At 35.1% G+C, this 17,045-nt stretch overlaps 1 protein-coding gene across 3 annotated transcripts; it reads right to left on the reverse strand.

Annotated features, from left to right (window-relative positions):
* Positions 1–236: 236 nt before the first annotated feature.
* LOC115426153 (cytochrome b ascorbate-dependent protein 3-like) lies at positions 237–16,368 on the reverse strand. 3 transcript variants are annotated; one of them, XM_030144143.1, is made up of 7 exons: positions 16,325–16,368; positions 14,948–15,074; positions 12,603–12,807; positions 4,392–4,600; positions 769–923; positions 516–678; positions 237–432 (listed from the first exon to the last, which is right to left on the reverse strand). In XM_030144143.1, exons 3-7 carry the CDS (start codon positions 12,787–12,789, stop codon positions 406–408), a joined length of 741 nt encoding a protein of 246 aa, XP_030000003.1. In that variant the 5' UTR covers positions 12,790–12,807; positions 14,948–15,074; positions 16,325–16,368; the 3' UTR covers positions 237–405. The 3 variants fall into 3 exon arrangements, with proteins under 3 accessions (XP_030000003.1, XP_030000001.1, XP_030000002.1); XM_030144141.1 differs by lacking the exon at positions 16,325–16,368 and adding an exon at positions 15,894–16,318; XM_030144142.1 differs by lacking the exon at positions 16,325–16,368 and having other exon boundaries at positions 14,803–15,074.
* Positions 16,369–17,045: the final 677 nt, after the last annotated feature.

Raw genomic sequence — 17,045 nt, forward strand, 5'->3', positions numbered from 1 at the left:
TCAACGTCTTTTATAATTCAAAATCTGATGACACAGATTTACTTCCATACCAAACCAAGTCACTATTTGAAAATAAAAAAACGTGAAACTGAACTTATATTTACCGTTTGCTCAGTTCAGTATAAGAGAATATTACTCCGCTGAATGACACTGTTTAGAGCTTGAATAGTTACTGTAGGATATAAATACTGCAGTGCATGATGGGAAGGTTTTACAAAGCATGTAAGTGAAGCCTGTCATGGTTTGATTGAAAACACTTTTATTTTCTTCAGTAAAAGCAATCTTAAATATAACTTTACAAATATTTACACCCGTATTAATTGGCTTCTGCCTGTACATTCATCGAACTCTTATTTCATTTACTGCGTTGAATGGACGGTTCACGGAGTCACTTTGACGTGTCTGTCATTCATTATCTTCTTGAAGCAAAGGCTGTGGAAGACAAGGACGAGTAAGAAACATGTGATTTGAAACAGTCTCCGTTAACGTATAATCGATTGCACCGATGTTCTCACCGAGTACGCCGTATTCTCCGGACGAGAATCCGGTCGCTGCCATTTAGGATTGGATAAAATCTTTAAGACGACCAAACCGAAAGCTACGATCAAAACTCCCAGAGAATTTGCCAACAAAGCCTCGGGTGGGAGTTGTCCGTACGACGCACTGGTGTTTCCTTTCCTGTGAAAAGACGTTTAAAAAAAAAGACAGATTTAACACTTCAGGTCAAGTTAAAGAACCTGCATAAAGAAACTAAAGGTTTGTACTCACAGAACAAAAAACAGTTTCTCGTTGATCCCAGAGATGCAGGCGGCGATGCTGAGGGTCAGGATGCTGCCTCCGAACCACACGTGGGTGGGTTTGAGTAGTTTACGAAAGGACACGGGGGTCCAGGGCAGGAGGAAACCAGCCATGCCCCCTACCCACTGGACGGACCAATGCATGGATACGGAAAAACCAAACTTTAACCACAACGCTGAGTAAAACCAATACTCCCCTGACTGATGTGTAGAGGATCATGTATGATTAGAATATAGAATAGAATAGAATAGAATAGAATAGAATAGAATAGAAATAGGAACAGGAACAGGAACAGAAACTAGAATAGACTAGACTAGACTAGAATAGAAATAGAAATAGAAATAGAAATAGAAATAGAAATAGAAATAGAAATAGAAATAGAAATAGAAATAGTAATAGGAACAGGAACAGAAACTAGAACAGAACAGAACAGAATAGAATAGAATAGAATAGAATAGAATAGAATAGAAATAGGAACAGGAACAGGAACTAGAATAGAATAGAATAGAATAGAATAGAAATAGAAATAGAATTGGAATAGAATAGAATAGAAAAGAAATAGAATAGAATAGAATAGAATAGAATAGAATAGAATAGAATAGAATAGAATAGAATAGAATAGAATAGAATAGAATAGATCTTTATTGTCACTGTCCCAGGAACAAAACACTTAGTGTAAGAAAACACTTTATAAAAATATCACACAAAATACTGAAAAATGTAGTCATGTGTAAAAAGCTACAGGATAAAATATTAAATATATAAATACAACTAAAGTACTATTAAAACTATTGAAATATACAAAAGCTAACTCTATACTCCAGATAAGAAATATGTACAACAAATAATGACATATACAGGTAATATATGATATATACAAGGTAAGATTAAGAAAAACAAGGTCCATAATATACTATAAATATACCAAAAATATATACTTCTTGATGTGTTAAATCATCAAACTAATACATGGTTCTATTTCAAATCTACTGAATGTTTTATTCTATTCTATTCTATTTCTATTCCATTTTATTCTGATATTTACGTCTTTTTAATACTGTGCATGTATTCCTCATATTTCCTTTGTGCATCTGAAAGAAAGACACTTGAGAAATAAGTATGTTGTTCATCATAACCATACAGAAACAGTACAACACCAAAGGTATGTATGTATGTCTGCTTGGAAATGAGACACATGGGAAAGGCAGGGAGAAGACACAGTAGTGATCAGTGATAGGTCTCTAATGGAAGGAGGACTAGTAAGAACTGAAAAAAAACAAACAAAACACTAATGTAGTGAGTGTTCAGGGGTTATTGCAGACAATATGATATATCGAGTGCCGTAAATTGATATATATTGATATTTTTGTACAGTCTTTTTATATTTTAAGTTGGGGGTATCACACTCATTTTAGTTCAGGGACCGTATACATCCTAACATGATCTTAAGTGGGCCAGACCTGTAAAATGTTATCATAATAACCTATAAATAATAATTTCATACACATTTGTGGTGAATAACCTGAACAACAATGTAAAACCTGAAAATTCTTAAGAAAAATAAGTGCAATTTAAACAATATTATGTTTAAGTTTATCATTAATTCATCCACAGTGGATTTACAAATACACAAAACATATAGTAACAGGCAGAATATTGTTAAAATTATTGTCCTTATTATGTATTCTACGCATTAAGACATTTCATGTTGTTCGCATTTGTTCAGGTTATTCACATTTTATTGTGCATGAATAGTTTGTAAATGTAACTACAGTGATCCCTTGCCAATTCGCACTTTAAGTTCCGCGGTTTTAGTTATTCGTGGATTTTTCAGAAATATTCATCAAAAAATAAAAAATCAAGAAAAAATCGTGGAAATTCCGCGAAAATCCACCCCACAGCAGACGAGAGGCCGCAGCTGCCAGAGAGAGAGAGAGAGAGAGAGAGAGAGAGAGAGAGAGAGAGAGAGAGAGAGAGAGAGAGAGAGAGAGGAGAGAGAGAGAGAGAGAGAGAGAGAGAGAGAGAGAGAGAGAGAGAGAGAGAGAGAGAGAGAGAGAAAATGTAGAAATGTCAGTTCATGCATGTACGTGTGTTTGTGTGTGTTGATGCTCGAGACCAAAGAGAGAGAGAGAGAGAGAGAGAACTGATTCGTTTCTTGTGCGTATGAGAGGAAAAGAGAGCTGGGAGTAGATGTGCGTGTGCTCGTGTGTACGTATACGATGGATAAGCGTCATGAATGAAGAGAGGAGAGAGTACGTATCAGCTGTTAGTACGTATGCACGTGTGTGTTTTGTTTACTTTCTACATTCTTTTCTTTCAGATGTTTTACAGTACATACATGTACATGTATCCGATCTATATATATGCATGTATACATGTACTAATCATTGTTTTCTTTTATATATATATATATATATATATATATATATATATATGTATGTATATATCTCATTTATTTCATAATTATTACATTTGCAGTACTTATACACTATTTATAGATACATACATACATGTACCTAGGTCTAGGATAGGCTCGGGGGCTCCAGCTCCAGTTCGCGGATTTTCGATTTTCGCGGGGGGCGCCGGTCCCCATTAACCGCGAAATATAAGGGATCACTGTATTTTCATTATGTACTTTTACTTTTCTCATATTACACCTAGAAGAAAATTTGGAATTGTCATTAATTAGCCTACCTCCGTCAAGGAAGGGCAGAGGTTATGTTTTCACTGGGGTTTGTCTGTTTGTTTGTTTGTTTGTTAGCAAGATAACTCAAAAAGTTATGAACGGATTTGGATGAAATTTTCAGGAAATGTTGATACTGGCACAAGGAACAAATGATTACATTTTGGTGGTGATTGGGGGGAGGGGTGATCTGCCTTGGCGGAGGTCTGTGCTCTCCGAGTGCTTTTCTAGTTATAAATTATTATCTTATTATTTCACTAGAGATCACATTGGTCAGTATGCGGAACCTGGATTAAAATTACTTTGGCACCTTTGACATTTAATATGTTCAATGTTGTTTTTGCACCATGGGCCGAATTTGACTCTTTGGCGGGCTGGTTTTGGCCCACTTTTTTTGTTTGACACCCCTGCTTTAAGTGTTTGCTGCTAAAACAACAACAGAGCTGCTAAACAGATTTTCATTAAGCTAGTAAAATGAATGACAATCATTCATTCATTCATTTTCTGAACCCGCTTTATCCTTTCTAGGGTCATGGGGGTCGCTGGAGCCTATCCCAGCTACTTATGGGCTGAGAATAACAATCGAAAAACTCAAAATCACTAACACTGCATTCAGACAGCAGGTCTTAATGAACAATTTGGATTTTTTGGTGAATTTTTTTGTAAGTTCATTCTATTCTATTCTATTCTATTCTATTCTATTCTATTCTGCTGATGTTCAATACACTTGCCTTTTTGCTTCACGTTCTATAGTTTTCAGACTAGTTTCTTTGCATACCAAAGAGTTTTGAGAAGAATTTTAAACAAAGCATAAAAGTAAATGTCCAAAGTTTTCAGGCCCAATATTTATTTGACACAACAGTTTCCTCTGATGCAAAGTGAAAGTGTTGCTGAAGTTAAAATGAAGTACCTGTAGAGCAAAAAGAGCAACGGCGCTGATCCCGATCCAGCTGTGCAAAGAGTACAGGTTGGGAGTGTTTTTGGCGTTGTGGAAGTCAAACACAGCACAAAGCCCCACGACTGACAGGATAAAAGCCAGCAGCATGAGGGAGGCGTGGAGCAGCTTCCAGGGGAGTTTATTCTGACCCCAGGTCAGTGGGACGCGGTACAACACAGCTCCTGCAGAGAACACACAACGTTTCAACATGTACTGAATTCACACCGACAGTAACTTTAACCCTGAGTCCATCTGCTCAAACACTGCACGGAAGAACATCCAGGTACTGGGTCTGCAGTGAGCATCTACACAACAAACAAAAAGTTAAGGATATTTTAAATTTTTGGGCTATTTTTTTCAGTTGGGATTCTTGCACAGCGCTTTTTACTTTTTTGTATGTGAATTGAAACAGGTTTTTTAAATGACCAGACATAGTTTTATTTACAAATGGCAAAAATGACCAAAAAAAAAAGACAAAAAAAAAGAAATATCCTTAACTTTTTGTTTGTAGTGTACGTCAGGGGTGTCAAACAAAAGGCCCACGGACCAAAACCAGCCCGGCAAAAGTTCCAGTCTGGTCCATAGGATGAAGCTGAAGTTTATTAACAATCAAAGGTGTCAAAAGCATTTTAGTTCAGGTTCCACATACAGAACAAGTCCATCTGAAGTGGGTCAGACCAGTAAAATACTATCATAATAACCTATAAAAATGACAACTTCAATTTTCTCCTTTTATTTTAGTGTAAAAAAAGTAGTGACATGAAAATATTCACACTTACAAACTATCCTTTCCCAAAAAATATGAATAGCCTGAACAAATAAAAAATAAAAACAACCTGATGTGTCTTAATAGCAATAAGTGCAGTTTTAACAATATTCTGCCTGTTAATAAAAATGTTTTGTGCTCTTGTATATTCACTGTGATTTGTAAATAATAACGCATGTGCTTAAATTATTAGACGAGGCATAATATTAGTAAAATTGAACTTATTTTTCTTAAAGGGGTCATATTTTGCTAAACTCACTTTTATTAGTCTCAGGTACATTTATTTGTGTATTTGGACCCTAATAGTTCATACAGTTTGAATTTGAGCCCTCCAGGTGCTGCAAAGCTATCTTTATATTCATTTTGGCAAAAAATCAAGTGAATTTTTACAACTTGTTTTAATTCCTGCTTAATTTGTTACGTCTATAACTAGTTATGTGACGGCATTTGCACATATAAGGTCAAGACTTCCGACGAACATTTCTCAGAGTACGACATAATTGTTTATCAGCAGCAGCGGTTGTAGTCCATACTGAAAATATGTCCAGACTTTGAGCTGATTACCTAAAATGTTCAGTTGTTGGTTGAATGGGACAGAGCAGCACAGCCAATAACCTGGAGGGGGTGGGGCATGAAGTGGCTCATTTGCATTTAAAGGGCCAGTGCTAAAAACTACCTTTCTGGTGTCTTTACTCAGAAATAGCGTTGAAGATGGACCTGTGGAGTTGAATTAATGAAGAATTCAGACCCAAGCAGAGCATTCACAGTTTATGTAGACCACAGGGAAATGTTTGAAAATGCGTAATTCCATTTAAAAAAGCTAAATATCACTCCTTTAAGAAATTTCAGGTTGTTCATGTTTATTAATTTTTATAGTTTGTAGATGTAAACATTTTCATAATGTAATTTTCCTGTTTTCACTCTAAAACCAGAAATGTTTGAAGTTGACAGTATTTCCAGGTTTATTTATTTATTTATTTGGGACAGTGCATATTAATGAACATCTACAACAATTGCAGCTGTAAATATGCCAGATTGTTGCAACAGTGCTAATTTCCATCTGTAGTCCCTAGGCAGATGAAAAGAAAGACAGTTGACAAAAAGGCAAAACAGCAACATCATTATTATCGTCCTCAAAAGGGGAAGCAAGGGGTATTGTTTTTGGTTTGGTTTGTTTGTTTCTTTGTTTGTTAACACTTTAACAGCAAAACTATTGGTTGAATTCAAACCAAATTAGGTTTATAAATTGCCAGTGACCCAGAATAGATGTGATTACATTTTGGGAAAAGTAAGTCAAAGTTCCAATTTTTTTATGAATGTTCAAAATTTTCTTTTTCCCATTTTCGTAAAATGGGAGAAATTTCAAATGGCTATAAAAACATCTAATTTGTTTCAATTTACTTCAAACTTGGCACATATATAGAGGCAATTGATATGATAACATTAGCTGGATCGATGCCATAATAAGCTACAATATGTGCAAGGGGTGGGGTTTGTTGTGCCTGCACCACTTGTTATGTTCTTATTTTACTGATCTGGCCCCTGAACTAAAATCATTTTGACTCCCCTGATCTAAATTTAATATGTCTTTCGGCTAAAATTTATTTAGGGGGTCAAATGAGTGGCCATTTTTGTCAAAAAAAAAAAAAAAAAATTGTAAGAAATGCATTGAACTGTGTTGAAATAATGCTAATCCATTTGTGCACAGACTACTGATATTATTTGACAGTGGAAGCTATATTTTCAGAAATATTGGATTTTGAATAGCACGTGTATGTGAAAACTTTTGCTGGTGGACGGACATGACATTACGTATGATGATCTGGTCAGTACCAGTACTTTATCAGTAATAAACTTATATACTTACTATTGCTAATTATTAGGGTTGAAAGATATATCGTTATCGTATCGATATTGAGATATGAACATTCAAGATATTAATGTCGAAAAAGCAACGATGTAAACGATATAGATTTCCCCCATGCTCGCCCTGCATGTACAGCTCTAGAAGTCACAACAAATTTAATTTATTTGTACTTTATGTTAATGTTGATGACTGGCAGTGAGTTCTTATAAATAAAACTGCACTTTCCACATTCTTTTGTATTATGATGTTAGTATTTTTCTGAAAAATGCTTGGTTTTCACCGAACCCGTAGTCATATCGTATCGACATTGAGATATCTGGCATGAATATCGAGATATGAAATTTTGTCCATATCGTTCAGCCCTACTAATCATCCTCTTATTCCTAAATGTTAGTATTGTGGATCTAAAACAATAACAGCTGACACAAAAACACAAAATGTGGCAGTGGACGGATGTGACATGGTTGTTACAGATCCCATCATACTGATGCTCAGCAGCCATGTCACCGTTTCCACAAATGATCCCTGTGCAAAAACTAGGATCAGAATTATTTATTGTATAGTTTATCATCATACTAAAGAGGAAATAACAATATAGAATTGTTATTTCTTTATAAAAATGCTTATTATTAGAAAACTGTTGATTTAAAAAGTGACGTGTGACATTCTTAATGTATGTATTGGCGTAACATAAGCAGGATGGATCAGCACCATACTCCATATTGCAACCTGTAAAAATAAAACATGTGATATGTAGGATAGAATCTGTAAGAAAAATTGGGGAATCTAAAAGAATAGAATATTTGTTTTTCAGGTAAATTCAGTTCAAATATAACTTGGCCATTTGTGACATGAAAATATAGCGTTAATTGTGATGAAATTGGACATTTTTGAGCTGAAAACATAGTTCATATGACCATCAACATGTTGCAACAGAACTGAAATCCTGTAAATTTGCATAACTTGCATTTACCAACACAAAGTTCCTTTGGGAATTCACTTCTATTGATTTCTTATCCACAAAGACAGAAATAAGACCTCTAAGCAAATTTTAGCCGCTTTATACTTATACTCCACAACATCTCAGCGGTGAACATTGTCCTTTTTCCTCCACTACATACGTCTGGCAGCTTTAATTACTTCTCAGATTACACTTTTCCATCTCCTTCCTTTTCACTGAAAGCCTTGCATCATCAAACGTGATGATTGTGAATGTTTATGATAAACTGAAGGATTGGTTGAGTTGAAAAAGTTCCTCCTTAAGCTAAACCGTCTTGGAATTGGACAGATCAACAACACCACAAACGTATGATCTCAACAAACTGCCAGTGGAAAGCACATTTAACCCAAATGTAGACACTTTCCATTTATTTTCACAAACCACACTGAAGAGCCTTCCTCTATGAAATGCTCTACATAAATAAACTTGCTTTACAGAATATGTGGCAGTGATGTAAAATAAACAACCCAGCAGTATATGAAGTACTTCAAAGGATATCAACCTTAAACATCTACAGTGTATGAAGCGCATCTTTTACTGACAAGTTACAATTACAGGATGATGATAAATGCTCCCTTGTTGCAGGAGTTGGAGTGACTCGATGACGTCTGTTACATACCTATAATTTTCTAAATCTACTCGACAGACCAGACCAGACTAGACGACTGATAGAACGGTATTTAATGCCTACATGAGTACAATTCTTCTTTCATTTTGTTGTTTGTTGTTTTGATATTCTTTTTTTGGCTGATGTTTTCTTGGATTTTATTCTCTCATTCTTTGCTTTTTTTTTTTTTTTTTTTTTTTTAATTTTAAGACTTGACATTGTGGCATAAATAAAGTGAAGCATGTAATTAACTTTCAGTCAGTGGTGCTTTGGTTGCCAACTCATATTTAACTGTTTCATTAGAATTAAAGCCATGTTTTCTGGTTTGTTTGTTTTTGTCTTTTCTTTCCTTTGTGTGCATTATTTATGTTTTCTATTACAGTATATTGATGTTTCTAAAAACAGCATGTGAGGGTGGGAGTACCCCGTGTACTACTTGTGTTATTCTTTCTTTAAATTCAGTATAAATCTACTAGAAATAAATGGAAACCTTATAATAATGCATGGTGGTGTAAACCGGCAGAATCACAGTTACTATAACATGATAAAAGACAAACACTAATGTCAAGTATTAACCCTAAAAGACCCAACAGCCACCGGTGACCAAACGCATATACTGATGTGAAATGTTTAATAACTTTTAAGTCACTAATCTGATCAATGCATTGAAATAATTCAGGTAAAATGCAGCTTCTCATCTTTTCATGGTCATCAGATATGACCCATTTGAACATTCAGAAGCTTCATAGTTACTGTGGAAACACCGTCATCTTCTACAACATCAGTTCACCAGGGAAACCCATGGAGTTGAATCAATAACAGCAGTTGACAGAAGCTTATTTTCACATTCAGTTAATGATATATTATGATGAAAAGGTCACTTTTGTATCTGAGCTTTTATGAACATCTACGCCAGGAGTGTCAAACTCCCTTCAGTTCAAACGCCGCATACACCCGGATATGGTCTGCAGTGGGTCCGACCAGTAAAATAATCACAAAATAACATAAAGAATGACAACTCCAAACTTTTCTCTCTATTTTAGAGTTTTTAAAAAGTTAAATTACATTATGAAAATGTTTACATCTACAAACTGTCCTTTAAAAATATAAACCTGACTTTTTTTTTTTTTTTTTTTTAAGAAAAACAAGTGCAATTTTAAAAATATTCTGCATCACGTTATCATTTCCACATGTACATTACAACTTACAGATCACAGTGGACCTACAAAGACATAAAACATTTAGTATCAGGCAGAATATTGATACAATTCCACTTAGTTCTCTTAAGACGTTTCAGGTTGTTCATATTTTTTCAGGCAATTCACATTTTTGTGAAAGGATAGTTTGTAGATGTAAACATTTCATGTAATTTTACTTTTTTACACTAAAAGAAAAAAATTGGCCATTGTCATTATTCATAGGTTATTATTTACATTTACATTTATGCATTTGGCAGATGCTTTTTTCCAAAGCGACTTACAGGGGAAAACCAATCAAATCACTCAATCAAATTTTATTTATATAGCGCCAGATCACTACAAAAAGTTATCTCATGACACTTTATACATAGAGTTGGTCAAAACCAGACTCTAAGCCAATTTACAGAAACGCAACAGAATCCTCCTATTATGATAGTAATTTACTGGTCTGATCCATTTGAGACACCCTTGACTGTTAATATCTTCATGATAATTTTTGCATTTCACAAATTCATTCCACTGGCTGAACTGGACCTTTAAGGGGCTACTTTCGGCCCACAGGCCTTATTTTGACACATCTGACCTATATGATCAGTAAATAATAGGAAAATAGCTGCTATTCACTGATAAATGCAGAGGATTAAAATAAAACATAATGTGCCTGCACTTGAAAACCCTCAGCCTTCAGTCCACGCCAAAGTTTTTGCACGTACGGACAATACCCTGCGGTGAGGGCCGGGGGTAAAAATGGTGATAACTTACTCAAGATAGGTTAGATGTAGAGACAGATTCATTTGGAAGTTGCCACAACAATTGTTCTGGGTCTTTGAAGGTTAAACTAATTGGTTTAGTTTAGTTTATTTGGTTTATTTCTAATATGCAACAAAACAAAGTAATCCTACTTAGTCCTTACAAATGAAAAAGATTATAAGGACACAAAACAAACAAAAAAACAAAAACCTACACATATACATGAAAACAAAGTATGGCTTCTTTTGCACATTCGAAAAGGAGTGGGAGAAAGTATAACTTACTTAATCCCACCGCTTGTCCACACAACAGTCTATCGTTTAGCTTCGTATCAGCAGAATATATGAAAAATCAAGTCCCTTGGATCAGCTAACCTCACTTCTCATCTTCACATACACATTCATACACACCTATAATGACAAACCAGAAAGGTAAAAAAAAAACATACATATATACATACATCTATAAAGGCAACACAAAATAAATACACAATAAAGTAAACAATAAGACAAAGTGAACAACAGCAGTCAAACCAACACACACACATGCACACACACACAAAAAACCAAAAAACAAACACCACAGTACCCATGTGTTCATACTCAAAGCCCTTCTTCAGTTTCATACTGTGTATAAACCATCTCTTTAAACCTCTTTTTAAATTGGCTGATGTTTCAACATCCTTTGAGCTCCATCTTCAATCTGTTCCATACTTTTACTCCACAAATTGAAACACAAAAACTTCTCCTTGTCATTCTCACTTTTAAAGTTTTGAAATTATGTCGTCTTGTTAATTCATAACCCCCTTCCCTTTCTATGAATAGTTTTTAAATAACTAATGCATTCAGAGATTTAAATTTTAGTTTGTCATTTAATGTTACTTTGTTGTTTGTTACATTTCCAATATTTATATTAAGGCAGTGTTTCTCAAAGTGGGGGGCGCAAAGGTGTGCCGGGGGGGGGGGGGGCATGGGATCTCTCCCGGGTGATTGTTTTTTTTTTTCTCCTTCCGGTTAAAATATGTAGCAGGTGGAACTAATATTTTAGTGTTGGAGCACCCTGGACTCATTTTAGGGACATACAACAAACAAATCTACTGCCATGGTCATCTGTCACTAGACTAGACCAAGAGTTTAGGTTTGGACAACGGACAAGGACTGGAAAAGAAATATGTGGAATGTTTCTGTTTTTGCACAGTTTGTACAGTTTGCACTTTAAGGTTCTGAGATGTGCAATGAAAACAGGCTCATTGCAGCCACTGATGCGGTCAAAATGCTAATCTTTGTTACCAAAATTTGTTTGTTGTTCTAAAAAAGAAACTTCATTGTCACAGTTGTAAGATAATTGCGCATTTCCAATTTTTATTTGGAAAAATATTGTCTCGGAGCAGTCTTGTTGAGTTTATTTGCATTGTTCAAGCAAAAATCTAAGTTACTTTTTAATTTGAGCAACAAATTATTCAAGGAAAAGCAAAAAGTATGGTTACAATATTGACGTTTCTTTCAATAAAAGTTATAATTGCACCACTGTTACAATGTTGCTGGGGTCGGGGAGGGCCTGGAGAGTTTTGGTCCTCCAAAGGGGGGCCCGACAGAAAAAGATTGAGAATCACCGTGTTAAGGCAAAACTGAAATCACATGAAGTGAACCTGATCAAATGTAGAACTTCCCTCTCAACGAATAATTATGTTTGCAACAGACAAACAGACCACGGTTATTTGTAGAATAAGATAAGATGTGTGACATGAAAACCAGCTTCTTTCATTTTATTTTACAGCAGAACAAACTAAGATGTCTGAGGTAAGGCAAATTAGTTACTCTGGACGACACCTCATATCTAAGCCGCTGGTGTGAAGCCATCAAATGACACAGCAGGGCTTCACAAAACAGGATATGTGTAGTTTACCTTAACGCAGACCGACTACGAAAAGACAGAGCAGAAGTGGAAAACAGAAATGAAACTGTCGTGGGATCCAGATTTAACAGACTCACTCACCGTATCCATAGAGCACCACCAGGCCGGTTGTCATCAGGACGGGGTGCCAGTTGAACTGAAGGGCCGAGCCGTTCCAGGCGAAACCGCCACGCCACCGAGTGTTCCACAGGGACACGCAGACCACGCAGGCCACGCCGAGGCAAAGGCACAACAGGAAGCACAGGTAGAACAGCACGACGGACCTCATGGTGGACACAGCCGACGACTACAACAGCAACGACACAAAGGAAGAGGTGTCAGAGGTGTGTGTAGGTGGTGCTCCTTCACACAGCTGTTAGACACAACTGTTCACACACTGGAAAAAAAAATCAAAATCTTACCAAGTGTATTTTTCTCATTTCTAGTCAAAATATCTCATCACACTTAAAATTACACATAATCAGCTGAAGAGCAACTATAAGTACCTATTTTTAGACAACAGATCTTGAAAATCTTATTTCAAGAAATGTTACCAAGATAATTTTCACTTATTCCACTGGCAGATTTTTTTTTGCTTAACTGAAGCTGAACTCAAGCAAAAATAAATCTGCCAATAGAACAAGTGAAAATTATCTTGGTAAGATTTCTTGAAATATGATCTATTGTCTAAGAATAAGTTCTTATATCTCACTGAAAAGTTACTCTTTAGGTGATTATGTCTTGTTTTAAGTGTGATGAGATATTTTGACTAGAAATGAGAAAAATACAGTTGGTAAGATTTTGATTTTTTCCAGTGCAGTGACCCCCCCCCAGATATCACATCAATATCATATATCATCTACAACTAGAGACAAATCTGTAAATAATATGGACAAAAGACAGTCATATAAATAGAAGCTTCTGTTTTATATTTCCTGTTCACTCTTGAATGTTTCCACCTGTCTATCTGCACTTTGTTTTTGTATTTTTACTGCTGTTAATACTACAATTTCTCCATGGTCAGATCAGTCTTATTGACCTTTAAAGCCCATTTTTTGTTTAGTCTGTTGTCATGTCAATAACTGTATTTATCTGTCCTTGTCTGTTGTAATGTTGTCTATACGATCCTTTTGTCATCCTCTACTGTGTTTAAGCACCCTCTATAAATAACCTTCACTTACCCATTGGTAAAAAGGCCTAATGAACATGCACGCTAGGTTTTCATTAACATTATAAATACTATATCCTCTTGAGACCCAGCAATGCATTTTTATTCTCTGTAGGGGTAAGAGTTTGACAGCTTTACATTGTCCGCTGCAAAAGACATTCCATAAACAACAAAAAATGTATCTTAACAAACTGTTGCATTATAGTGTTTCCAATCAAGATGATTATTTAATGTAAAAAAGCCAAAACCTTTAGTTTCCTGGGTCTCAGAAGGCTATATAAACCATAGACTACATAAAAAAGACTTTGGTGCAGCATCTAAGATGAAGAAACTTTTGACATTTCTCTACTATTCCAGAGAGAAATGATATCACATTAGCCAACAGTGTTTTTCTTCTGGAAATAACCTTTTCAAAGTGGTGGGTGTTTGTTTTTCACAAAAGTTGACCTGTGTGCCCATGTTTCTTTGAGCTATTTTCTGAATAACCTATAACAGGGTACGTGCAGGTTTGAGGAAGCCAATTTTATGACATTTTACAATGTTTCCTCAAAACATCTTTGGTTAAATTTAAGACCTTACATTCACAAAACTAACAGTACAACAGGCCTCATAGTCATTGTACTGAACTGGTCTTCACCATGTTTAAATCCAGTTAATGTTATTTTTCCATTTCTTCATGGGTAATGTTTCTGCTACTGCTGTTCAAGCTGCTAAAGCTCATGCTTGAACCCCTCCACTCATGAATGATTGTTGGTGGCTCTATTAGGATAAAATATCATCACTAAACACACATTTGATTAATTAAATTTTCAAACAAAAACATTGCAATATCATTTACTGTGTCTGCGGAATTGTATTATCTTAGAGTGACAGATTTAAGGATTATTTATCGATGTAAAAGGATAATTAAGGCTTCAGTTTAGAACAACCACACTTTAGACTTTTTAAGGATCCATGCACACCCTTATGTAATATACTGGTGAGAACTGTGCAAAACATGAACAGATTTTAAATAATGAAACCAACACGGCAGTAAAATGTACAACCTATATTTAATTTAAACACCACCGCCAGCTCTTCAGCTGTTAACACTACAATAAATATCATCTCAAACACGCACCAGTGTTGTCTTACCTTCTCCAGATCCACTAAAACACTGACTCTATGTCCTCACACACACTTTACTGAACTACACACTGCATCATGTAGGTGTAATGGTTTTGACTCATGACACTGCGGTCAACTTCTAACTGATACTCATTGTTGAATTTACTCTCACTTCGTGTTTTTCTAGTTCAGCTGGGCTCTCACTTCCACTTTCAGCTGTATTGAGGTGACTGAGAGGGAGGGTGTCTGCGGAGGAACAACTGGGAGATGAAGGGCCACCCCTCTGCTTCTGCTGCACACTACAAATATGGTAGAAATTGGAGGAAGTGGAACAAGTTATTCAGTTTGTACCTATTTACAGGAATTAAACCCTCACACACATTAAAATATAGAACATAATAAATATAATGTTGGAGAACAAGGAGAGGAAGAAGAAAGAAGTGAAAAAGAGAAGAAAAAGAAGAGAATGAGATATTCAACAATAAGAGAAGAAGAAAGAAGAGAATGATATTCAATAATAATAATGAGAAGAAGAAAGAAGAAGAAAGAAGAGAATGAGATATTCAATAACAATAAGAAAGAGAAGAAGAAAGAAGAAGAAAGAAGAAGAGAATGAGATATTCAATAACAATAAGAAAGAGAAGAAGAAAGAAGAAGAAAATGAGATATTCAATAACAATAAGAAAGAGAAGAAGAAAGAAGAAGAAAATGAGATTCAATAACAATAAGAGAGAGAAGAAGAAGAGAATGAGATATTCAGTAACAATAAGAAAAAGAAGAAAGTGAATGAGATATTCAATAACAATAAGAGAAGAAGAAGAAGAAGAGAATGAGATATTCAATAACAAAAAGAAAGAGAAGAAAGTGAATGAGATATTCAATAACAATAAGAAAGAGGAGATGAAGAAGAAGCAGAGAATGAGATATTCAATAACAAAAAGAAAGAGAAGAAAGAAGAGAATGAGATATTCAATAACAATAAGAAAGAGAAGAAGAAGAAGAAGAAGAAGAAGAAGGAGAAGAAGAAGAAGAAGAAGAAGACTGGAAGGGGTAAAAAGTTGAAAAGTCAACATAAAACTAAAATTAAAAAGCCATTCCTTTAGGGCAAAGACACAAACCTCATGACTTAATGCGTCACTGACTCAGTTTCACTGTATTCTTCAAAACACTTACACTTATACAACTATTACGTGACTTCCGCACATATTAAACGCGTTTCAGTTAACATATAGTGTTACCGAAATAAAATGTCTTTCTAAATTGTCTTAAATGTCCTACTTTATATTGGAACGATTGTCTAATTTATTTTTTCCCCCTTTTTTTGCGTCATTTAATGCAACATCCTGAGAAAGTCTTCATGCGAAGTCCTCGCGTGACCTTTAGCGACAGGCGTAAAATCCGAAAATTACGTGAACAATACGCGTATAGTCGTGTACCTTATTGATAAAAACATATTTAAAAAGACGAGTATTAAACTGTCGAAGGCAGAGCTTTATAGCTTTACAGGTAAAACCAGTCAAACCATTTAATAGCAGGAAGAGTCGCTTACCTAAGACATTTCCGTATTGACAACGCAAGGCTTTGTGGGAAATGTAGTTTATTGTTACTAGCGTGTCCGAAAACGTTATAAAACAAGGTACTTATCGGCTAAAATTTGCTTAGAGGTCACATTTCTGTCTTTGTGCATAAGAAATCAATGTAAGTGAATCCCCAAAGGAACTTTGTGTTGGTAAATGCAAGTTATGCAAATTTACAGGATTTCAGTTCTGTTGCAACATGTTGATGGTCATATGAACTATGTTTTCAGCTCAAAAATGTCCAATTTCATCACAATTAATGCTATATTTTCATGTCACAAATGGCCAAGTTATATTTGAACTGAATTTACCTGAAAGACAAATATTCTATTCTTTTAGATTCCCCAATTTTTCTTACAGATTCTCTCCTACATATCACATGTTTTATTTTTACAGGTTCAATATGGAGTATGGTGCTGATCCATCCTGCTTATGTTACGCCAATACATACATTAAGAATATCACACGTCACTTTTTAAATCAACAGTTTTCTAATAATAAGCATTTTTATAAAGAAATAACAATTCTATATTGTTATTTACTCTTTAGTATGATGATAAACTATACAATAAACAATTATGAACCTAGTTTTTGCACAGGGATCATTTGTGGAAACGGTGACATGGCTGCCGAGCATCAGTATGATGGGATCCGGAACAACCATGTCACATCCGTCCACTGCCACATTTTGTG

The sequence above is a fragment of the Sphaeramia orbicularis genome, chromosome 9 (genome assembly GCF_902148855.1).
Source record: "Sphaeramia orbicularis chromosome 9, fSphaOr1.1, whole genome shotgun sequence".
NCBI lineage: Eukaryota > Metazoa > Chordata > Actinopteri > Kurtiformes > Apogonidae > Sphaeramia > Sphaeramia orbicularis.

Excerpts from the sequence above, each read along its gene's own strand:
- LOC115426153 (XM_030144141.1), bottom strand. Across the intron at positions 12,808-14,947 it reads CTGAACTAGAAAAACACGAA|TCGTCGGCTGTGTCCACCAT; the intron begins GTGAGAGTAAAT and ends TTGCTGTTGTAG. Across the intron at positions 433-515 it reads CGGAGAATACGGCGTACTCG|CCTTTGCTTCAAGAAGATAA; the intron begins GTGAGAACATCG and ends TGTCTTCCACAG.